Source organism: Coffea eugenioides, chromosome 2, assembly GCF_003713205.1.
Source record: "Coffea eugenioides isolate CCC68of chromosome 2, Ceug_1.0, whole genome shotgun sequence".
Lineage (NCBI taxonomy): Eukaryota > Viridiplantae > Streptophyta > Magnoliopsida > Gentianales > Rubiaceae > Coffea > Coffea eugenioides.
Window position 1 is genome coordinate 6,759,249 of NC_040036.1, and position 21,428 is coordinate 6,780,676.

The 21,428-nt window shown below is 37.8% G+C and overlaps 3 protein-coding genes across 10 annotated transcripts; 1 reads left to right on the top strand and 2 right to left on the bottom strand.

Moving 5' to 3' along the window:
* Positions 1 to 291: 291 nt before the first annotated feature.
* On the bottom strand, positions 292 to 3,527 carry LOC113762952. 5 transcript variants are annotated; one of them, XR_003467286.1, is made up of 5 exons: positions 3,172 to 3,523; positions 2,973 to 3,068; positions 2,623 to 2,877; positions 1,184 to 1,548; positions 292 to 923 (listed from the first exon to the last, which is right to left on the bottom strand). XR_003467286.1 is itself a non-coding variant. In XM_027306607.1 (5 exons), exons 1-4 carry the CDS (start codon positions 3,199 to 3,201, stop codon positions 1,414 to 1,416), a joined length of 516 nt encoding a protein of 171 aa, XP_027162408.1. In that variant the 5' UTR covers positions 3,202 to 3,523; the 3' UTR covers positions 890 to 1,318; positions 1,395 to 1,413. The 5 variants fall into 5 exon arrangements, 4 of the variants coding, with proteins under 4 accessions (XP_027162408.1, XP_027162409.1, XP_027162410.1 ...); XM_027306607.1 differs by having other exon boundaries at positions 890 to 1,318; positions 1,395 to 1,548; XM_027306608.1 differs by having other exon boundaries at positions 890 to 1,331; positions 1,395 to 1,548.
* A 722-nt stretch (positions 3,528 to 4,249) lies between these two features.
* On the bottom strand, positions 4,250 to 8,985 carry LOC113762230 (auxin transporter-like protein 2). Of its 4 annotated transcripts, none has more exons than XM_027305591.1 (10): positions 8,429 to 8,985; positions 8,271 to 8,316; positions 7,975 to 8,174; positions 7,651 to 7,836; positions 7,360 to 7,472; positions 7,016 to 7,199; positions 6,834 to 6,931; positions 5,968 to 6,175; positions 5,628 to 5,882; positions 4,250 to 4,706 (listed from the first exon to the last, which is right to left on the bottom strand). In XM_027305591.1, the coding sequence occupies exons 3-10, from the start codon at positions 8,149 to 8,151 to the stop codon at positions 4,506 to 4,508; spliced, it is 1,422 nt and encodes a 473-aa protein (XP_027161392.1). In that variant the 5' UTR covers positions 8,152 to 8,174; positions 8,271 to 8,316; positions 8,429 to 8,985; the 3' UTR covers positions 4,250 to 4,505. The 4 variants fall into 4 exon arrangements, with proteins under 4 accessions (XP_027161392.1, XP_027161389.1, XP_027161391.1 ...); XM_027305588.1 differs by having other exon boundaries at positions 7,975 to 8,166; positions 8,271 to 8,328; XM_027305590.1 differs by having other exon boundaries at positions 8,271 to 8,328.
* Positions 8,986 to 16,736: 7,751 nt separating this feature from the next.
* On the top strand, positions 16,737 to 19,522 carry LOC113760652 (60S acidic ribosomal protein P0). The gene is made up of 5 exons (XM_027303320.1): positions 16,737 to 17,288; positions 17,416 to 17,484; positions 18,539 to 18,637; positions 18,715 to 19,107; positions 19,210 to 19,522. Exons 1-5 carry the CDS (start codon positions 17,031 to 17,033, stop codon positions 19,351 to 19,353), a joined length of 963 nt encoding a protein of 320 aa, XP_027159121.1. The 5' UTR covers positions 16,737 to 17,030; the 3' UTR covers positions 19,354 to 19,522.
* Positions 19,523 to 21,428: the final 1,906 nt, after the last annotated feature.

Here is a 21,428-nt window from a genome sequence, read left to right on the forward strand (position 1 = left end):
GTACGGATGTTAAGCGGCCTATTTAGCATAAATGGAATTTTAGTTGGCATCACTTCAACCCCATCAGAAACATTTGTTTGAAATAAAGCTAGTTAACAAAATTTCAAGTTATATAAATATAAATATAAGCTGGCTAAACCGAGTGATATAAACATAAACTGTGATTGGCATTAATCGAGGAGTAAATATTATTATGGTGACATTTCGAATTCTAAATTTTAGAGTTTCGCTCACATCCAAATATTTTACTTTCAGTATAAATTTGCACTTATTTTCGAATTCTAACAACAAAGCATTTGCTGAATTCACAAAGGTTATGTGTATCAGCTGGCATCACAAATCCTAGAGGGCCAACATGCTAATTCTTCTCCAGCCACAAATGAGAAGCAAGAAAGAGTTGATCCAACTTCATATCCTTCTTATATGGAATAAAATTAGCTCACTTCACTTTTTACAAAAGGACAAAGAATTGATAAAACTTCTGGTCCCTTCTTTTTCCTTTTTGTGCCAAGCACGTTTTCTTCGTAGTTTTTCTCTTTTTTCTTGAAGGAGTACTAGTTGATGTATTTCGTTTCAGCTTCTTCCTTGTTTTCACCCCTCTAAATAAGAAGACAGTGGTGGTGATCTTCACAGTAACCATTGGCAAAAAAATTTTCCCTGCATTAAATAGCTCTAGTGGGGAGCAAAAGGGGAAAACAAGACGCCTAGATTATATACATGACAAGTACAATATGAAAAGCTTCAAAGCATATGCCCAGCGTCGTTTACTATTTGCCTCCTAGTTTTTAACATCGTAATCAGGAAAGTGTAATCTCCAACAAAATTACCTTTGGGGCTCTGCCAAGTACCTATGGTCCGCGGGGGAACGAGAGACTTAACCAACCACGTATGTAATCCAGGATTATAACATGTCCAATAAGCCGCTGCATAAAGAAATATTGCAAATTTTTACATTGTACTGGGGCTGCATTTGGCCCAACCTACTCCAAATCCTATTTCCATGGCCTGATTCAAGATGCTGTTTTGCTACACTGCAACGAAATTTATTAAGTAGTTGAAGAAGGAAACAGGAAATTCACAACTGTGCATGTGGGAATTTGACATCAACTTGATAAGATGCTGGCTAACCCAAAGGAGAAAGAAACATAAGCAGCTACTTAAGGAAACATGAGCAGCTACTTACTTCTGCACTTCTGGTGCAAGATGTCATATTTACAGCTGTAGATGATGGTGCGCCAGTAATTAGCGCATCTATAACCACCAATATCTAAAGTTTGCGTAGTAGTTAACTAGTAACATCAGTTTGGGTTAGAGATATCTGCAAAGCGAAACTGCAGAAGATCATAATTGGCAATTTGTCCATTGACCACATCATTTTGGAATAGCACCATTACCAGGAGGCAGCGATAGAAACTAATCTTCCTCATCATCAGCATCGAGCCATCCACAAGATGGTTTTTGTGTTTGGTTAGTCGGTACACGGTCCATGGGAGAATAAGTTGGAGCAAAGTCCACCGGTGGACCGAGTTGAGGTTGCCCAGAGTCATCCTTCAATGAGTAGGACTTGGTTATAGCTTAGATACAATGCAGATTTTAAAGGTGCAAAAGGTACAATGCAGTTATAAATTGGTCTGAAAATCAATAGAAAAGTTAGTTCTGAATCTTCTGATCGGATGCTGCAGATCATATATACAAGGGAGACATCCCAATCAGATTATATCAAGTATATGCAAATTTTTCAAGAGGCCCCTACAGGTAAGAAAGTACTAATGAATCACCAACTCCCCCAAAAAGTACAGATGCATTCGTCTAAACTCTCAACACTTCTTCACAACAAGGGAGTGCATATTCTACGGTACGATCAATTAGCAATATAACCCAAATTTTACCAAGTAGCAGAGACACAGTTATTTTACCAAAAACCTCTGAACTCTTCGGGGATGTCTGCTGCGTCATTACTGTATATAGAGAAAGTTCAACACGATTACACCAGAAGAGCTGTCATTTTCCTTTGCTTCAGAAAATTTTCTCATGGAAAATCAGCATTGACATTTCGAAAATCCGTAACTGAAGGGAGAAACTTAGTAAGCTCTAAGCTCTTTAAAATTGTGACAGAACATTTGACGGTAACCAACAGAACAAAAAATTCAATAGCAAGCACAATAAAGCTAATTGGCTTGTTGCAAGCAATTGGTACTTCTCTAATCGTTCACATTAGCAATTCTACACATTACTTATGCTGTATTTACAGGATGTTTCTGTCAAATTTGACAGCAAGTCATTTTAGTTTCACTGATAAGTAAATTCCGATGATTGGTGTTATGCAAATTGAAAGAATGAAATTGTCAAATTCTTTCTGATAAGTAAATCCTGATATTTGGAGTTATGCATACTGAAAGATAAAATTGCAATTCTGTGGGGTATCAAGACTCCGACTTCTGAAGGCCAAAAGTGTGGATTACTTGACTGATTTGGTCCCCTTCTTTCTCAAAGCAGTAATATCAAACGCTGATAACCTAATCATATGCTATGAATCCTTACAGTCGCTATCAATTTCTCTTCCAAGTGCTCTAATTAAAAAATCAGCAAAGTTACTAAATAAATGGAAAAAAAAGGCATTACCTTGGAAATGAAATGATGGTGGGTCTGAGAATTTTTGCTTGGACTTTTCTCAGCATCAATCTCCACTGGTAGACACTTTTGTTCCTGGCAGCGCTCTTCCTTATCACACATCTCTTCTAGTGATCCAGATTTTTCACCACTCCCACTTCCATCATCTCTTCCTGCTCTGCCTTCTTGCTGTCCTTCAATAATCGTTTCAATGAGGAGCTTGTAAGAAGCCTCCTCAATGAAAATCCATCCATCCTCCCCATAAACCTTGACGGGGGAAAAAAAAAGAAGAAAAAACCCATTCAAAACAGCAGCGAAATACGTGGGAATTTAGTTACAAGGAATCGAGTAACATTGGAAACCTTGAGCAAGTCTTTGATGGATTTGCGAACAACATCATCCGGGAACCCCATCGGACGCATAGAATCCAATGCGGCATCAATTCTCATCGAACCAACCTGCAAAGGAAAATCTTTCCCATAAAAGCCCAGTCTTTGAAGGAAAAAATTAGAGACAAATTTAAAAAAACAAAATGCTGTTGGCAAGTGTAAAAGTATAGACCTTTCTGCGTCTATTTCTTGGGGGAGCCATGTTTTTGAATTCTAGGAGGAAGGGTGAGGAGTAGCTGAACCACAAATAAGTTAAAAGTATAGTACTAGTTCACACTTCACAGCTTTGGCATGGGAAGGACTAAAGATGGAGTTCAGATTGATTCCATGCGTGAGAAATGGGAAACTACAAAAGGGAAGGGAATATGGAAGTTGAGCACTCCAGATGGGCAAAAGCGGCCGTCTGGGCAAAATTGGGGAAGGTGATTTCATTTATCGGGTAACAATAATAATATACTACATATTTTTGGTTTGCATAAACTGTGCAAAGTTTTGTACACTATCCTTAATGATTGAAAGCATTTTCCATTATCTGCCTTCTTGCAAATTTGGGAGTAGTATAACTTGTGCAGCGCGATATTCAAAGAGTTGCTGGGATTTTGAGGTTGCTGATGAGTCAAGCCAACCCATAAGTAAGCAGCGGTCCTGTCTACTTTCAAGGGCTGTACTTGGGCACAAAGAAATTGGGCGGAGATCCAAGATTCCATGCTCCTTGGTCTTCGGGAAATTATTGCTAGCCGACTTTATTTTGGAAACTGGGAGAAAATCCGCCTAACTTCCAGCCCATCCCGCAAATTCCCGCAAACGATTAGGGCCAAGCAAGCAGTAAACCCTGACTCCAGTTTTGCACTTTGGACCGGTATCACTGGGGAATCATTAATTGTGTTGGACCTTACAAGTCTCCAAGAATTTTTTTTTTTTTCTTAATGAGCTACGTTTCATAATAAGTTGAATGTTCATGGAGGAATCATGTAGTTTTACAAGTTAAATCAGAAATGGATATTGCAAAGTATTAGCATAAATTCCAGGCACGAGCTTTGTGGATGCATCAAAGAAACTATCTTGTCAAACGGAACCCGGGTAAAGACAACACATAGCAGTAGTGTCGTGTCAATCACACGGTAGAGGAGGTGACCCAAGAAAATCTTTGCCTTGAGAACTTCATTGACAAAGAACTGAAGGGTTGGCAAATGACAATAATGTAATGCAGATGCCACGCCGTGCTAAAACTTTGACTAACTACTAACTAGCCTGTAGAACCTAGTCGTACAAGCTTCAGAATTTAACAAAATCTATTACATACTATGTGATAAATGATGATATTACTACTAATAGAGACTTGGCTATTTTGCGTTTGAGCCTAAAAAATTATCAACAAGCATCCAGTACTAGAGACTAGTGCATCGATCATATATATGCTGAACAAAAATATTGGGAGAAACAACAGCACACCGCACACAAGTGGACATTGCGAGGTGGTTAGTATGATGCTAATTGCATCCCGACTCAGTGATGATGTGCAGGAGGCTTGCACTGATAGCATTTCGCAAACAGACCAAATGAATCAACCTGATTGATGAAGTTGCTCATGCTTGCCCACCCTCCGAATCCAAATCCAACCACGAAAACCCATCCCACCACGAATGTGTTCAAAACAAACATGGCGGTCCAGCTCGGTAGGAAGAATGGTGGCTTTTCTGCAGCATTCTGGACAACCAAGATCAGGGTATCGTAAATTTCATAGTCCATAAACAACTGCAATAAACTACCACGCTATCGTGCAAAATCTCTTACTAGTTCCTTCAAGATGCCAAACCAAGAAAGTAGTCTGTCAATACATATTAGATAGCATGACAAAATGTGGACAACGATAACAATATATCTGGCAACCCTAGTAGAGTAGGTATTGGTGGGTCAGCTAGCCAGCTCAATGTAGGATGTGACTAGCATTAGCAGGACTGACTGCTGCAAATAACCAATGACAAGGAAACTCTACCAAACCTATCTCGTAAATTTGCTGATATGGATTCTTTCAACCGCGAGTAAAATTCATGGGGTTATTTCTGAGTCCCCTTGAAATCTAAACCAGTAAAAAGTTAAAATTGGGACTTAGCCAATATCACATAATTGTGCTTTCCTATTTGCCTCACATGAATGATAGTGATGCTTTTCTAATCTCCCAGGGATCACTGAATCTTCTCTTGTTTATCTTACTAGATACGTCGATGTTGCTCATACTCTCCAGCTATCTAAAGGCTCCATTTATAGCGTTTTTGGATGTGCTCTTACTACGATCACCTGTCGTGGAAGCCTATATGTACTCTTCTGGTGTGACAATCAAGAAAGAAGCTAGAAGGAGCTAGCTGACTATTTAAGATAAAGTGCTCAACCCCACCATTGATGCCTACAGAAGTTTGAAATGTCCGTATGCCAAATAATTTCCCAATAATTGATTTTTGAAACTATAATTCGCAATGCTCCATGGCTAACCAGTCACAGTCAATTTCGACACAAGGGTTAGCCAAACATATGGTGTACCAATCGTGGATAGTCAATAACCAAGGGGGACAGTTCCAGCAAGTAAAAAGCATCCAAGTAATGAAAGCCAAAAGAGAATGGAACAGTTACCTGCCGCGCTGAGGCCTTTCGGTAAGTAAGCATATGTGCAAGAGAAGGGATAATGTAGACGGTGAAGCTGACTAAAAGTGCTCCCACAGCTGAATTGATTGGCCCAAAGAAGGGAAATATTATGGCCAGGAACCAAATTGGTATTACCACGGTATCCTGACCAATGCCCTTAAACATGCTTTTTGTGTCGTGCATCCTTACCACTTTTTCCCACACAAAATACAGAGGGGTGCAAGCAAATCCAAATGTTATGAACTGCATCAGAGCCATTTAATTAAAATAATCATCAATTACACTAGTCAAATGTGAGAATTTAGTCAAAGAAATAGTGACTAAAGACCTGATGGATTAGCATTAGAATAACAGCTGCATCACGAAAACCAGTGCGAGGAAGTAGTGAGAAGGCATTTGCATGGTCAAGGAGCTGGTCACCAAAGGCCCAATAAACAGCAGCAGCCGATGGAATTGTTAGTGTGAAGACGTAGATGGTCGCAAACAGATACACGTACTTGAATTTCCGCGGCTTCCACATTGCATGCATGATCTCCCTGAAGGAACCAAGACTCTTGCATTAGTACATTAATCCATGACCGATTTGTATTTTATACTGTCACCTGTCAAGACAAACAGAAAAGTGGGACATCTGACTTGTGTTTTAGATACTTGCTATATTCACCATCAGCTTGACATATATCACAACAAACCTAATGAATATAAGCCTGTCCATATAATTGAACTGATAACGTTACAGTCCCATTCCAAATGACAGGCGAATAAATGCTTTAGAGATTGTATTCATCCTGCAGAATAACGCTTGTTTCCAGGATAGATTTAGTCTCCATTTATCCTACAAGGATCATGATCTTCATAAACAACTGATACATGTAACAACTCAATTTTAATACCAAAGCACATGCATTTTATCGAGGAAGTACTCATGTGTAGCGCCTTCTAATATCTTTACCTGATAGATAAATAATCAGCTTTCTGATAAAACATCTCTAAATTGCTCTTCAAATAGTCTTTTTAAAACTTGTTCAATTAAGGAGCATAGTTAATGTTAGTGGTCTTATACCAGATCTGCAAACATGTGTGCTCTTACTTGATAAGAAGATTTCCCAGTATAAAGAACTGTTAAAAGACAAAAGATTTCCAAAGGGGTTTTACATATGGAAATTCCCCCGCAGAGTTGAAGAAACTACTCACACAGTGACAGCATGACCACCGAAAGTGTAAAGTACGTTGGTGGCACCAGTAAAATACAATACCAGTTTTGTTGGGCCAGAATGTTTTACCCCATCAACCTACAAAAGAGAAAAGTAATTGCTGATTTAACAACAATTTCCGAGCAAAAAAGTTAGTGATGATCAGCATCGTTTCCATCATACCTGGCCATGAATAAGGGCCGCAATAGCCAGGTACCATGCAGTAAAAGTGGTCATGCCCAGACCCAAAAATGACCAAATCCTGTAGTTGTGAAACGAGGGGATGAACACGGTAGTTGCACAACACGCCCCAAATATGTATGTCCATGTTCTCTTGTCCAATCGATCATTAATGTAATATATATTGCTGCACTTACAAGAATAACAAGATAAGTAAACTAAGATAAAAAACTTAACCAAACTTTGTAATCAAAATTTGCAAAATCTAAAGAAAGTGCTAACAGCCTAGCAAATCAAAAAAGAGAAATTGGCCTTTTGCCAAGTCTGATGATTAAAGATAGACTGACCTTGCACAAGCTATAAGCTGTATAACAGAACCAAACAGGAGGAAAGTGCAATTAAAAGCTAATCCAACAGCTTTCCATTGTGGACCCAATAAACCATCCAACACCTCGTACCACTGCGTAGACAGGTAGGAACACTCTAGTTTGTTTGAAAAAAAAAAAAGCATATTCTTAAACTGCTTGCAGACTATAATGGTGTTAGTATTTAACTATTTATTCAGTTAGTGGGGAAAAAGGCATAGACGGATTTTCGGGTTCCCCAGAAATGTTTGCAGATTCGCATATAGAGCTAACCTGAATAACATGGTTTTTGAAGCTGACATTCTCCTTCTCCTTTCTGGTCCGGTACTCAACATAGAGGACACTGATCAGATAAGCAGTCCAGCTGCCTAACAAACCATAAAATACCTGCAGAATAACTCCTGAAAGCATTCCCAGTTGGGAGAAAGAGTATGGCAAAGTCAATAGAACCTGTGCCACCTGCGATCAAATAAAGCCAATACTCGATTTTTATTTCTTTCGTATTTTCTGTTTTTCTTTAGGCACTATCGAAATAGAATTCTGCTTGTAAAAAAAAAAACTTTAACAATGTGTGGAGGGTAATTTCAGAATTATAACCTGATTTGAGGCGCAGCTGAACCAAGCATCATAAACAGAGCCTCCATGCCAGAATAAGCTTTTGAACCTATGGATAGGCTCATGATCTACTCTTCCTTCCTCTCCTCCGTCAGTTCCGTCATTCACACTTACGTCCCCAGCGACAATAGCTTCTTCAGCTTGTTTCTGTGGCACCATTGCTTTTTCCCTTCTCTGAAACTCTGAAACTGGAACAAGTTAAAACTAACCCACACTTCTTCGTGACAAAACAAGAGAAATACCACCAAACCGAACTCTCAGACAAAAAAGTCCTCCACCTTCAGCTCTTGGAGGGGTGTATCACCACTTTAGGCCAAATAAGTCCTGTAAATACAGCTAAAAAGTATAGCCAAAGAATGTACATGAGTACGAAAATAACTATCATCTTAACCACTTTAAGTAGTAAAGATAATCAGAGATTTGACCCCTAGTTTACCTTTTTCTAGGACAGTGGCAGAGGTCAGTGCTGTATTATTTGTACAGATTTCAGTCGGCGGTCACTACTTCTCAGAAAGTTGTTTTCCAAGGTCAGTCAGAGACCAGCCAGGAAAGTAGTAAATGCCCTTCAACAATTTTCACCAGCAGAGATCTTTCTTTCACCACTCTTCCAATCTATGGCTATCCACCAATAAATGCACCCTTTAATCTGTCTGAGACAATACAATGGGCTCTACTAGCAAAGGCAAAGACAAAACACATCAACTTTTTGATCAAGTGAACTCGAAAAATGGAATTGCCCACAAACAAAGTTCGCTTCTTGCGTACACTAATGACTAAACAGGCCTAAAGGGCTCCGTATCTTTTCTTTTCCAGTCTAGATACTATCTCCAATCTCCATTCATGAATCAAGACGTTTGGGCAGAGGAAAGAGTTATAACGAGCAAGAGGTTTGCAGGATGAGACCCTGGTTTTCAACAGGAAAAAGAAAGGATACTTTCTTACTCTTTTATTAAGCTCTGGAGAAGTGAAGAAGGCGATGAAACGCGAAATCTACCTCTCAACTGTTTCCTCGTTTAATTCTCTCGTATGTTGTTGTCTTTCAGTTTCTGAGACACTGACGGATTTTATTAGTCAGGGAGCTTGGGTTCGCTCATGACTGTATACTCATTATTGTGGGTTTTTTACTCTTTTACGCTTCCTTTTTTTGGTAGTAATCAGTATACAGTTTGGTCAATCCTACAAAATTATGCATAGAATTTATTTGACCCAGGAATTAACGATGCACTCAATAGCATCAGAGCAATTTTTCTCTTTTTATTTCTCTTTTTTAGATTTTACATTGAAAGATGGTTCCCACCCAAAAAGCGAAAATATTTAATGCTGATTAATGTACTCCTTTCATCCCACTTTAATAGTCTTATTTTATTTTTGAATTTATCTAACACGTTAACACATTTACATTCCACCCAACCTACATGTATATACACATATTAATAATTATTATTTTTTCTTACATTTATACACTTTTTCTAATTAATTCCCTTGCATTTATACACGTACTAACAATTACTAGTTTTTCTTGCATATATACACATCTCTAATTAATTCCATTGCATTTATCGCTAATTAATATTGTATTTCTAAAAAATTAATATTTAAAATACATCTTAATGAGAGTTCATAAGGTAGACCATTTCTTTTTTTCATCCGTTCTAAATTATAATCCACTTTTCAATTGAACACTATAGTTAATTTTTAATTTTTCTAAAATGCACTTAGGCCATGCTTGGATTGCTTGTTTCCGTTGGAAAATATTGTCGTTTTCCGTGATCACATTTCTCTATCACCTTTTTCCCTTCCACATATCAAATCGCTACAGTAATTTTTTCATGAAAAATGACGGAAAATGCAATCCAAACACAACCAATATATTTTGTTATCAATGAATATAACATACCTTATTCAATAATTGCTTTAATTCATGCTTTAAACAGTACAACTTTCCATCAAAAGTGTTATTGTAATTTAAAAAATCAAGGCTATAAAAAATGGGGCAGAGGGAGTAATTTTTTTAACACAATCATATCTGTACATTTTCCCAATAATGAGTCGTTATATAATGATAGAATTGTGCATCATTACTTGAGCCATCCTATGTATCTAGAATATTAATCCTGTTATTCTCCTAACATGTAAGCTTCTCAAAACTTTTTATATATTTTTTTCTTATCTTCAAAATGAACTTGAAATTTTTTAATTATATTTTCAAAAGTTTATTTCCTTCCTCTTATTTTTAATATTCTGGTGTATCTTTCATGTACATCCTAAAACAACAGAAAATAAAAAGTCAACAAAAAATTAAATCTGAGTAAATTGCAAGCTAATGAATGAAATATATATATATTATCTGACTTTTCTTTCGGTACTTTGTTTATTTTCACTCATTGATTAGTTAAAATTTCAAAGAAAAAAACTGTCAATTTGAAATACGTCAATTGTTTGCCTGTCTTTGTAATCATTCATGATTGCTAATTAATGACCATTATACACTTGGAAAACTTGGAAGTAGTAACTTACTGATAATGTTTTCACGATTAAGAATTGAAACAAGAACGTAGCCCTGAAGATAGCATTCTGTTTCTAAACATGATTATTTTCTGCTGATTTACTCCAACCCCAATTCCAACAGCTTGAATATGTACGAGATAATAGGTAAAAAAGAAAAAGAAAAAGAAAAAATACATAATGACAAAGCGTAAAAGCCACCAGCCTTTGCAGTTAAATGCAGGGCATGTTTGGAAGGCTGTTTTTTGCCTAATTTTCCTTCTACTAATTTTTTAACAACTTTCTAACCGGCAAAAGTAGCTTCTCTCTGTTTTTTTTTCCCCCTTTCTCTTCTCCCTCTTCCTCTCCTCCTTCCACCTCTCTCCCCCCCTCTTCTTCGCTCTGCGGGGAGAGGGGGAGGGAGGAGGAAGGAGGAGAGGAAGAGGGAGAAGAGGGGGTGAGAGGAAAGAAAAAAACTATCGCTGTTGCTTGTGAGGTGAGGAAGAAGAAGAGGAAAGGAAAGAAAAAAAAAAGTTTTACATCTAAAATTTTCTTTCTACAACTTATACACTAAATTACAATAAAATTTTAATCAAACATCCAAAAAAAACTCATTTGTCAAATGGGCGGCAAGCATTTGAGCATTTTGTGTAACATTCCCGTGAAATGATGGAAGATGACCTACCAAAGACTATAGTACTGTACCACGTTAGATGATGGATATGACCCTTAAGAAAAGCAAGTTTCTTGTCGTAAAATACCACTGCATGCTTAGCAAATAAATTGCATTGCTGACAGTCTCGTTATCATTAGCAAAATTACGTTAATCTTAATGGGGAAAAGAAGGGTCGTTTTTCACACACTCATGACTCAGCTTCAGTGGTTTTTAACTTTTTATTTCCATGAAAACATCCTCCCTGTCTCAGAGCCCATTGTCTCTTTTTGACTCTGACCACCTGTAGTAGGGATATGCTATAGTAAAAGTTAGGAGGGATCCCATCAATTTAACATTTTGTTGCTGCTTATCTTTAATTCTTTTGGAAAAAGAACAGCCATTAAACAAGTTTTAGCTTTGGGGATGGGTGGGGGGGGGGGGGTTTAGTGGGAGACCTAATGATTCAGGATCAGGTTTGTATACGTTGTAATGTAGGGTACATTCGGTCCAAGTTCCTATCAGAGGCAAAACTTTTTATCCTTATAATTTAACAAAGTCAAGGTGGTGTTACTGGTGTATCAACTATCATGTATTCACTAAAAAAAAAAGTAGTTAAGCAGCCGAGCCCTAAAGTAGTAATTTTGATTAATTCCCTATTAACCTAGCTCTCAATTTTCTGTTGACTTCTTTTACTCAATTGAGCGGATCATAGTCAAATACTACTAGTATGTTATTCACTCCTCGAGGCATGTCCATGCGACACAATGCTATAACTGATGTGTAAACTTTAAGGCTTCTGGGGAGATAGATTAGATAACTCCAGAGAGGGAGTGTAGGAAAGAATCCAAATTCGAATTCTGTCACTTTTTTTTTTAAAAAAAAAAAAAAGCTCTAAAACTTCTAAGGTAAAGTGCGTTACAAACAATTCAAACCTTAGAACCATTCTTCTAATTTCGACTCATTAATTAGTTCTTCAAAAGCAATGGTCAAATTGCTAAGGCAATTTATAAGGTCTCTGATTCACTGCTCCCCCTTTCTTTCTCCATTAGACATGTAAGGTGTAGAATCCCTAGAACGAAACCAAATCAAAAACATATTTGAACTCAAGACTCTGAATAGAATTTCACATTTGTGAGGTTAAAAGTACCATCAAGTCGATTTCATAATAAAGAAAAAAATGCAGGATGTGTTGAAAATTTGTTCAGACGAAAATGGCAAGAAGTAATTTTGGCGTAAGCATCCGGGCACGAGCACGATCGACTGAAACCCTTGGGGATTCTAGGCTAAATTATTGAAGTTTGAAGGTTTACAACACTATAACTCTAGTATCCTCACACAAAACTCCGCAAATTTGAGTTGGACAAACCTGCTTAATTAAGAGGATATGTAGTTGATGTCACGACCGTTTTAGGATCCCATGTTAAAAAAAGTACTAGTTTAGATATTTCATAAGAATCTCTTCGGTTTGGAGTATGGACTTGGACATTGAAAGGGGGAGGGTCTCACAGAACCGAACCTATTCCGATTCAGGCAAGTGTTAGTGACCCAAACTCATAAATGGAACATTTGAACGATGACTCTGCATGGTACTCAGTTACTTGCATAAAAGCAATTACTATTTTTTTCACATATTCTTTCAGCTAAATTATGTACTACGAGCCTAGACTAGACTCTTAAAGAGTGATCAGAACAGCTTAAGGATGGGTATCAGCATGACTTTATGTTTGCATATGTATGGTGGTCCATTCAATAATGATTAGAAGGAATCCATCGTTCCCACGAATAAAATGTACAATTGAAAAACACTAATGCATTGAAAAGAAAGACATTTGCTTTGCAAAATCACCATACCTTCAAAAGCCATTCTCGTACGTTTTAAAGTTGAGGTTTGTAAGCTTTGCTCTTTATGGAGTTAACTTATCCGGCTGGATTTTCCTTCAAATGTCACTTTCTCTCCTTTTCCCCCAGAAGGTTGATTGGTGGAACAAAGTTAAGACTTTTTTTTTATTGAGAGAATCTGTTCCAGATAAACCCCATCCCACGAGGGTTTATTAGTTTCTTGATGAGCATCCTAGGACTTGCTCTTTTTCACCCTCCCTTTAGACCCCACCGTTTTTGTTTAAATGCTAATGGGAATGTGAATGATTAGAAGCAGCATACCATTTGTAACTAGCAGATATTCCACTTCAAATATGGATTGTCACGTCTTAGAACAATTCGATGACTCAACTGGATTCATTGATGGGTATGCCACCATTTTGATAATCCATCCCAATCAGAAATGCACTGCGTCAGATGTCGGACTGCGGTGGTTATACTCTTGTACGCATGTTTCACTTCCTTTCAGGTGCTTGCCATAAACATAGAGAATCAAAAATAGCACCATTTGGGCCATGGAATTTTCGTTTCAGTTTTTTGTACACTGTCTTTGGTTTAATTGTTTATTAAACTTAATTTTAGCTTTTTGAACTTAATTAGTTAGTCGTTCTAAATTCTAAAGCAGAGAAGGAAACCAAGCAGCTGACCATTGTCTCGCTAATTTACTCATTATGCTTGTGACAGCCCTCCAAATGCTATTGGCAGGTAACAGCAATTTCGAAAACCATATATATCATCTTTTCAGGTTTCATAAGTGAAGTGAGATAATCCATACATGCATCTTGAACTCCGGGAGAAAACAGATGGAATTATAGATGTTTTAATTGATAAAAACTTACAGTATTTGAGTAACGGTTCAAAAAACTATACAACGTGTACCTCGACATTTAAAGAGTAACAAAAGTTCTCTCCTCATCTCTGAAATTGCTTACTACATATAGGTTAAGACTATTACAATGATTCATATTATCGGATTTTCTGACACAAAAAGAGCGCAATTGAAACAAGTTAATTAAACTCTTTATGTTCTCCACAAGGGTGCATGTATGTATGTCTGCTCCTGCGCCTGCCTTTATCATGGATATAAAATGTCTGTTCTCGCGTGATATTTGGATCCTTCGCCAACGCTTTTCTTTTGCTTTCATTAAGGCCAATCTTACAACTTCGGCCTCATCTTGGACTTTGTTACTTGAACTTCTCTCCACCAGTGCCCATTCTACTTTAGTTTGGACTCCATGGCCTGATGCGTATTATTAAGTGATGAACTCGTGTCTCAATCCATGCAAGCATTTTTGTTGATGGTTGTGGTTTTCAAATAGGTATTGACAGACACTCGAGCCTTCCTCATTTATTGGCCATCTATCTTTATTCCATTTGATTAATAATGGGTGATCCTTATGATTCTCTGTGTGTTACTACTAATTATTAATATGGAACGCTTACATTACATCCTTTCAAGGCCTCACCTCTTTCACTGCCTGCTCACAATCTATTCGGTCGGGTCTTAGATCATATTCCTCCAATTTCATCACTGTATACTACTGTCATTGCCTCAAAATGAAATGTTAAAACAAAAACAAAAGAATAATAAGAAAAAAACGTTAAAGTAGAGGACATTGAGCACGAATATGGGATCATGACAGGAAAAGATGACCTGCAATCACATGCATGTCCACTAAACACAGTTTGTTTGAACAAATTTAGGGCCTTTTGTTGTTGCTGCACAAATCATAATGGGGTGTGTGAGATGTCTGCCTACTGGGGAGACGTGATCCGATCCGGTGAGCGATGATGCATCAAGGTCCTGGAGGTGTATTTGTGATTCTGGAGCCTTAGTGGGATAGTTCCAAGAATCAATGCCTATCAATCTTTCGCCGGTCACTTCAATCGTCGCACCATATCACGTTCAAAGACATCTATCATGCAAATCGAGACTGGATCATCATGAATTCGGGTGTCTGCCATTTACCTTACTTGTTACTACTCCAATCTTTCCTATTGCTGTTTCCTGCGTCTTCAGTCAAATTCCCACTTCACCGTATATTGTCTGCTCAACCAACCATCTTTAGAGTAGTTGGCCAACAAGAGGAAGAGCGGAGTCTTAAATTTTTCTTGGGTGTAGGTCAAGGGATTGATTTGCATTTACCTCCAAGATTTCTTGAAATTTTTATCAGTGGGTGCAAATGCACTCGTTTGGTCAATGATAATTCAGTCCCTTTCGAATTCTTCTTGGTTCATTTGGACCCGTCCTCTCCCCCTTAATACAAAATAGGAGTACGAGTAAAATATGAAATCCATCGTGTCATCAAAAATATGTATATTATCTGCTTAATTTTTCGATAGCGTGACTTGTGGTTGGGGTGTCAGTACTGGACCTTATATCATGCTTTGCATCATGACAGCCCGCGAACCACACATTAATCAAAATCTTTCCTTAACAATGAAACAACATGATTAGAAAAACCTCGCGTGAAAACACAATTCCATCCCTTGCTCAAACTTCCGTGGTTTTTAGAAATTAAAGCAAAATTAAGAAAATAATACAACAGGAGTTGAGAATAAAAATGAATCATAGAATAACTATGCAAGAGTGATTTATATGAAAAAGGAAGCTGGAAAATACTAATGGTAATTTTGCCTTAACAATTGAAATGGTAATGCCTTGAAATGTAAAAGCAAGTTTTCTAATCCTCTTGTTTGTCTTTGCACAGAAGGTGCTCTGGTGATAATGGCACTCAATAGAGAAGTAACAGGACGAGTAGAATCTTGTGATGTATGTTTCTCCTAGATAAATTGGGTTTTGTGACTTTTGTCGGTATACATGCTTGTGTTCAAATCAACTCTTAAATTAAATAATACTCCCCCGTCCCACTTTGATAATCTTATTTCTTTTTTCACACAGTTTAAGAAAAAGTAGTTAATTTGTTGGAAAAGTAAATTTAGATTGCTATTTTCCGAAAATACCCTCACATTAAATATGGTACAACTTTATGAGAACTTGAATTGATGGTAAAAAAAGAATCAACTCTCATTAAATGGGGTAGATTTATAGTAACAACTACTTACATTGAATAAGGGTATTTTAAAAAAATTAAAATACAACTACATTCTTCAATTTGAAAGTGGACTATAATTTGGGACAGATGAAAAAGGAATACAGGACTATCAAAGTGGGACGGAGGGAGTACTTTAGATTTAGCGTGCGTTTGGGTTTTGCGATGACTAATCGAAGAAAAGTACTTCACCTAACATAACTTTCACTGAAAGTACTTAGTATTAAGTGCATAAGCATGTCATTTGGATGCATGCTTAAATAAATACTTTTTTTACTTAGATAATGTGTGATTTTGAACTTTTAAAAGGTCAAACAGGCTCTTAACGCCTCATCTGGTACTCCAAGATTTAGCATGACTCTCCTGGGCCAGAAAAGACGTGGACACAATTTAAAGTTGTGGATGGAGCCAGTGTTTATGATTGGACCTGAAAGACGCTGAAACTGGGATGCTTTAATAAAGGTCACAAGCATCGAACCGGCCCATAATCTTAACATAACAATCCAGAAATCACATCATTTGCTCAACCCATCTAGCCCACTATAGGTAGCCCGTCCATACCACATTAGTGAGAGGGAATAGGAGCCCTCCGATCTAATACAATCCCTATAATCCCACCGTCCAATTTAGGTCATCCTCTTCAATCCCCAAATATAAACCCAAAACACTCTTCTCCGTCTACATCGCAAAATCTCTGGGTTTTGCACTCTACAGTTTTCCCCCAAAACCCCAAATCTGAATCGAAGAGGTTAAAGTGACGGCACCGTCGCTGTCCGCCTTGATCGAGCACTAAAAGCTTCGTCTTGGCCCTCATTTTTGCCACTCCCAAAAAACGCAAAGGAAAATCTCTTCAATTCGTATCTAGGGTTTTAGCTGTAACTGTAAAATTGCTAACTGTAAAATAGTTAGCAATAGAAGTTTAGATTTACTTTTTTTGTGAGAGTTAAGAAAAGTGAGATTTTGCGAACATGGTTACCAAGGCATCGAAGGCTGATAAGAAGATCGCTTATGACCAGAAGCTTTGCCAGCTTCTGGATGAGTACTCGCAGGTTCTGATAGCGGCGGCTGATAACGTTGGGTCGAATCAGCTCCAGAATATCAGGAAGGGTCTGAGAGGCGACTCTATTGTGCTGATGGGAAAGAATACCATGATGAAAAGGACCATTAGAGTCCATGCTGAGAAGACTGGAAATCAAGCTATCCTTAACCTTATCCCTCTCCTTGTTGTAAGTTCATTTTTTCTAAAAATTTTAAAATTTATTTTTGTGATGCAGAGTTGCGATTATCTTTGGCAGTCTTGAACTGTATGGAATGTATTTTTGTTGATACCTTTTATCTTTTTGGTGGTGACAGGGAAATGTTGGGTTGATCTTTACCAAGGGTGACTTGAAGGAAATCAGTGAGGAGGTTGCCAAATATAAGGTTTGTGAAAGAATTTTTTTATTCAATTAATTTTTTGGGTTCGCATTGGATTATTTGTCAATTTTGCTATGTTTGTTCTGATTTTCATGGTATTCTTGTTTTATATAATTTTCCTCGTAAAAGCAAGCATAATTTTTTTTGTATGTTGGACAAACATGAACGTTATAATTGTGCCACCGACTATCTATAGAACAATATATGCAAGTAACTAAATGTTTAGGGGATGCCATATGCATAGTTGTGGACTGCTAATATACCTGCACTTCCTGCTGTATATGTGTAGTAGATTGTCTTTACCTGGCTGTCCTGGTAATGCTACCGTGTTATAAATTGCTAATCTACCTTTTGTGCGTGATTATGGATATATGGATTTTGTGCTTAAAAGTTTCTGTCATTGCTTGAGGTTCAAATCTGAGTGTCTCCATATGTGATTCAAAGAGAAACACAAAATTCTCATGTTGTGCTTGTTGTACCTAAGAGATCATTGAGTGCAAATTAAGTGATTCGTCACTGATGTTGCTTATGTTAAGAGATGTTTAAGCTTCAGTAACACTATTTTAGAAGCATTTATGTGTAGGAATGTTTTATGGCTCACTTTTGCTTATTGTCATATTTACAGCTCACTTTTGGATATTATGTCATATGAGAGTCTTGTTATTGTTATTGGTTTAGTGGCTTATCCAATTTTTTTCAACAAGAGCTGATTATGTTTTAACGCTGCTACTTGATGTTGACTCTAAATATGAGTGTGTTGAAAGGTAGCAGATTAGGAGAGTTGTGTAAAGTTTGTTAATAACCTCAAAATGTTGTGTATTTCAATGTGTGTATGTTTGCTGATGAGCTTGACGCCTAGTATCCTAGAAATCACTTGCATGTTGATTAAGATGTTTACTCGATTTTAAAGTAGGAGATATAAAGTTTAGTATCTCTTTAATTGTATATGGAATTGAAGCCGTGTTCTTCTTTCCTTGTGTCCCCCCCCCCCAACAACAACCCCAACCCCAACTGTTTATTTTTGCTAAAAACATCTTGACATTGTTGTTGCTGTTAACAGGTTGGAGCTCCTGCTCGTGTTGGTTTGGTTGCTCCTGTTGATGTGGTGGTCCCACCTGGAAATACTGGACTTGATCCATCCCAGACTTCTTTCTTCCAGGTCTTTGTTTTACCTATTTAAATTGAATTTTAGATTGTCAGCCCATAGCATTGTTTTCCGACAGTATTACCTTATAGGTTCTCAACATTCCCACCAAGATTAACAAGGGTACTGTTGAGATTATTACACCTGTGGAGCTCATCAAGAAGGGTGAAAAAGTAGGTTCTTCTGAAGCTGCTCTGCTTGCCAAGCTTGGGATTAGGCCCTTCTCTTATGGGCTTGTGGTCTTGTCTGTTTATGATAGTGGATCTGTTTTCAGCCCTGAGGTGCTTGATCTGACAGAAGATGATCTCATTGAGAAATTTGCTCTGGGAGTCTCCATGGTCACTTCATTGTCATTGGCCATCTCTTACCCAACCCTAGCTGCCGCACCACATATGTTCATCAATGGCTACAAGAATGTGTTGGCTATTGCTGTCGAGACAGATTATTCCTTCCCACAGGCTGATAAGGTGAAGGAGTACCTTGAGGTATGTATTTTATTCCCTTAATGGACATTTAGTGGCTTGAATTTTTTTTGTTATTTTCTGTTTTGCTGATTGTTTATTCTTTTCATCAAAAATGTTATGCAGGATCCTAGCAAATTTGCTGTTGCTGCAGCTCCAGTTGCGGCTGCTGATTCAGGTGCTGCCCCTGCTGCTGCCAAAGAGGAAGAGAAGAAAGAAGAACCTGCAGAGGAGTCTGATGATGATATGGGTTTCAGTCTCTTTGATTAAGACTGATGTTTGTCTTCAGGAAGCTTATATATTAAAATTAGCTTGTGGGACATTTGATTTTGATTTCTTGATGTTTTTATGAAGTTGACGTATCTCATGACTTTCCATTTTTTGATATACTAAAGACCATGGCACCAATTGGTTTTGACTTGTTTTGGGTTTTTGGCTCGCCTTTGTTTATTTGTCGTAGCAGTCTCTTTTTATTATGGTTTCTGGACATATTTTAAGTGATAACCGTGAACGATCAGATCCTTCAAACGTGGCATGCTTAGTATTGATTCAACATGTGGCGTCTGTCTTTCGCCAGTGTTGTGTGAATGGAATTGTGTGTTGGGGTTTCTATTAGGATTCGCGTGTTAAGTCATAATTTCTCCGAAATTTTGTCCGGACAGGAAGGTGGTTTTTGCTCAAATGAATGGTTACAGTCTTAAAACTTTTTTATTATCAAGTAGGGAACGTGTAGTCAACGAGCATGGTGCTAGTTCAGGTTGTAGTTATCTAACCAATTGTGAGAAGAGATTGCTTGCTTAGCCCTCCAGCGAACATCTCTGTCCTCTCTGCAGGATTTTGGTGTCGATTTGCAAAATGCACGTATCCTTGGAGATGCACCGGAAAGTTTGGGTTGGACCAAAGATAATGTGTTTTGTAAGCTGCACAAAAGTTGTCTTAACACGTAATTCGCATCTGAGTGCTTTTTGATTGTTGACCCGTTGGGGTTGGTTTAGGAGTTTATTTTGCCCATAGGAAGCATGTTTTGTGGCATATGAAACCTGCTTGCTCAATGCATCTTATCTACCGGCCTATGGTTCATATTTCACTCAAAAGTATGGTAGTCACCGAGAGAATTAAGAGCAGTTAACGTGGTTGGGCCGTTTTCAGGCTTAATTTATGACCTTTATGATTTGCCTACACTTGAAAGACCACCAATTCTAGGCGCTATTGGATTTCACAGGCACTTTTAATGAATTCCTCCTAAATCTTAAAGCTTAAATTTTACTTACGAGCGGACCAACTCATCCCTGGCCTTTGTGTTCTGCATGGCAAAGCGGCAATAAGCTCTCTGGTTTCTTTCTTTAATCCGAACCTGTTTCGAGATGTTGATCAGGAGGTACATCGTGACTCATTCATTCGATCAGTCAGCCGTTAGCGATTTTACATTTAATCTTACATCCATGTTTGTGGCGTGTGAAAATGTCGCCTGTTGAATTTTACATCCGGTTCTTTCTGACGTTGGTTGCACTTCTGAATTCTGTGTTAGGTCTATGCAGTACCGTTGGCCGGTGATCGAACGTCGAGTCGATGCTGAAGAATCTCCATTCCGAATCCCCCCTTTAAGAAACTCTTAAATGAGAAGCTGATAATGACTACGAGGAAATTGGTCTACCAATCTTGCGGGTCCTCTGCACGATGTACCTCTGAAATTGGTCTACCAAATCATTGCTATCTCTTCCTCCTCATCCTCTTTTTTTCTTCTCCTGTTTTTTAACCAAGAAATTGAAGCAATGATTTGATTTCGGTTAAGAGGAAGGTGTTAAATGAGAGATATCATGTGTATTTTTTTTGTTCCTTTAATGAAGCTAAATTGAGAGAAAGTGTTTAAATGCAAGCACAGTAAATCTGAAAAAAGAGTATTATCAATGGTCATTGTGGCACGCATTATAAAAAATGTAATAATAATTGCTACACATGATCCAGGGAGGTTTCCTTTTGAAAACAAACAAACAAACAAACAAAAAATGGTGAACGCCTTAAATGCAGCTTATACAGGCTGCACATTTTGAACCCGTGCATGGGTTTGCTTTAAGAGTCATCATCCGCAGTTGATTTAGACCTGAGATCATATTATCTGAATTATCCTCTTCTTTGATGATAGAATCAAAACTAGCTTTGATTTGTCCCTGCTTTGTATAGCCGGTGGGGTATGAATTTGAGGTTGTCGGATGAGGTACCATATTCCCTTTCACAATGGAATGAGATCAAGATTGCAGTTCTTCATCTCCTTTTTTAACTTTTTCTTTCTTGTGCCCTGTCAGGACCTTTTTCTAATTTTACTTGGCAGGCAATTTGTCAAAATA

What these genes read in the sequence shown, in the direction of transcription:
- LOC113762952 (XM_027306607.1), bottom strand. Translation starts at nt 3,201, where the DNA reads ATGGCTCCCCCAAGAAATAGACGCAGAAAG. An exon ending in CAAGAAATAGACGCAGAAAG is followed by an intron (nt 3,069 to 3,171) that starts GTCTATACTTTT and finishes TTTCCTTTGCAG; the next exon opens with GTTGGTTCGATGAGAATTGA. An exon ending in ACCATCATTTCATTTCCAAG is followed by an intron (nt 1,549 to 2,622) that starts GTAATGCCTTTT and finishes TACTCATTGAAG; the next exon opens with GATGACTCTGGGCAACCTCA.
- LOC113762230 (XM_027305589.1), bottom strand. Translation starts at nt 8,151, where the DNA reads ATGGTGCCACAGAAACAAGCTGAAGAAGCTATTGTCGCTGGGGACGTA. An exon ending in TCAAAAACCATGTTATTCAG is followed by an intron (nt 7,473 to 7,650) that starts GTTAGCTCTATA and finishes CTGTCTACGCAG; the next exon opens with TGGTACGAGGTGTTGGATGG. An exon ending in GAAAGGCCTCAGCGCGGCAG is followed by an intron (nt 4,707 to 5,627) that starts GTAACTGTTCCA and finishes TTGGTTGTCCAG; the next exon opens with AATGCTGCAGAAAAGCCACC.
- LOC113760652 (XM_027303320.1), top strand. Translation starts at nt 17,031, where the DNA reads ATGGTTACCAAGGCATCGAAGGCTGATAAGAAGATCGCTTATGACCAG. An exon ending in ACCTTATCCCTCTCCTTGTT is followed by an intron (nt 17,289 to 17,415) that starts GTAAGTTCATTT and finishes TGGTGGTGACAG; the next exon opens with GGAAATGTTGGGTTGATCTT. An exon ending in CCCAGACTTCTTTCTTCCAG is followed by an intron (nt 18,638 to 18,714) that starts GTCTTTGTTTTA and finishes ATTACCTTATAG; the next exon opens with GTTCTCAACATTCCCACCAA.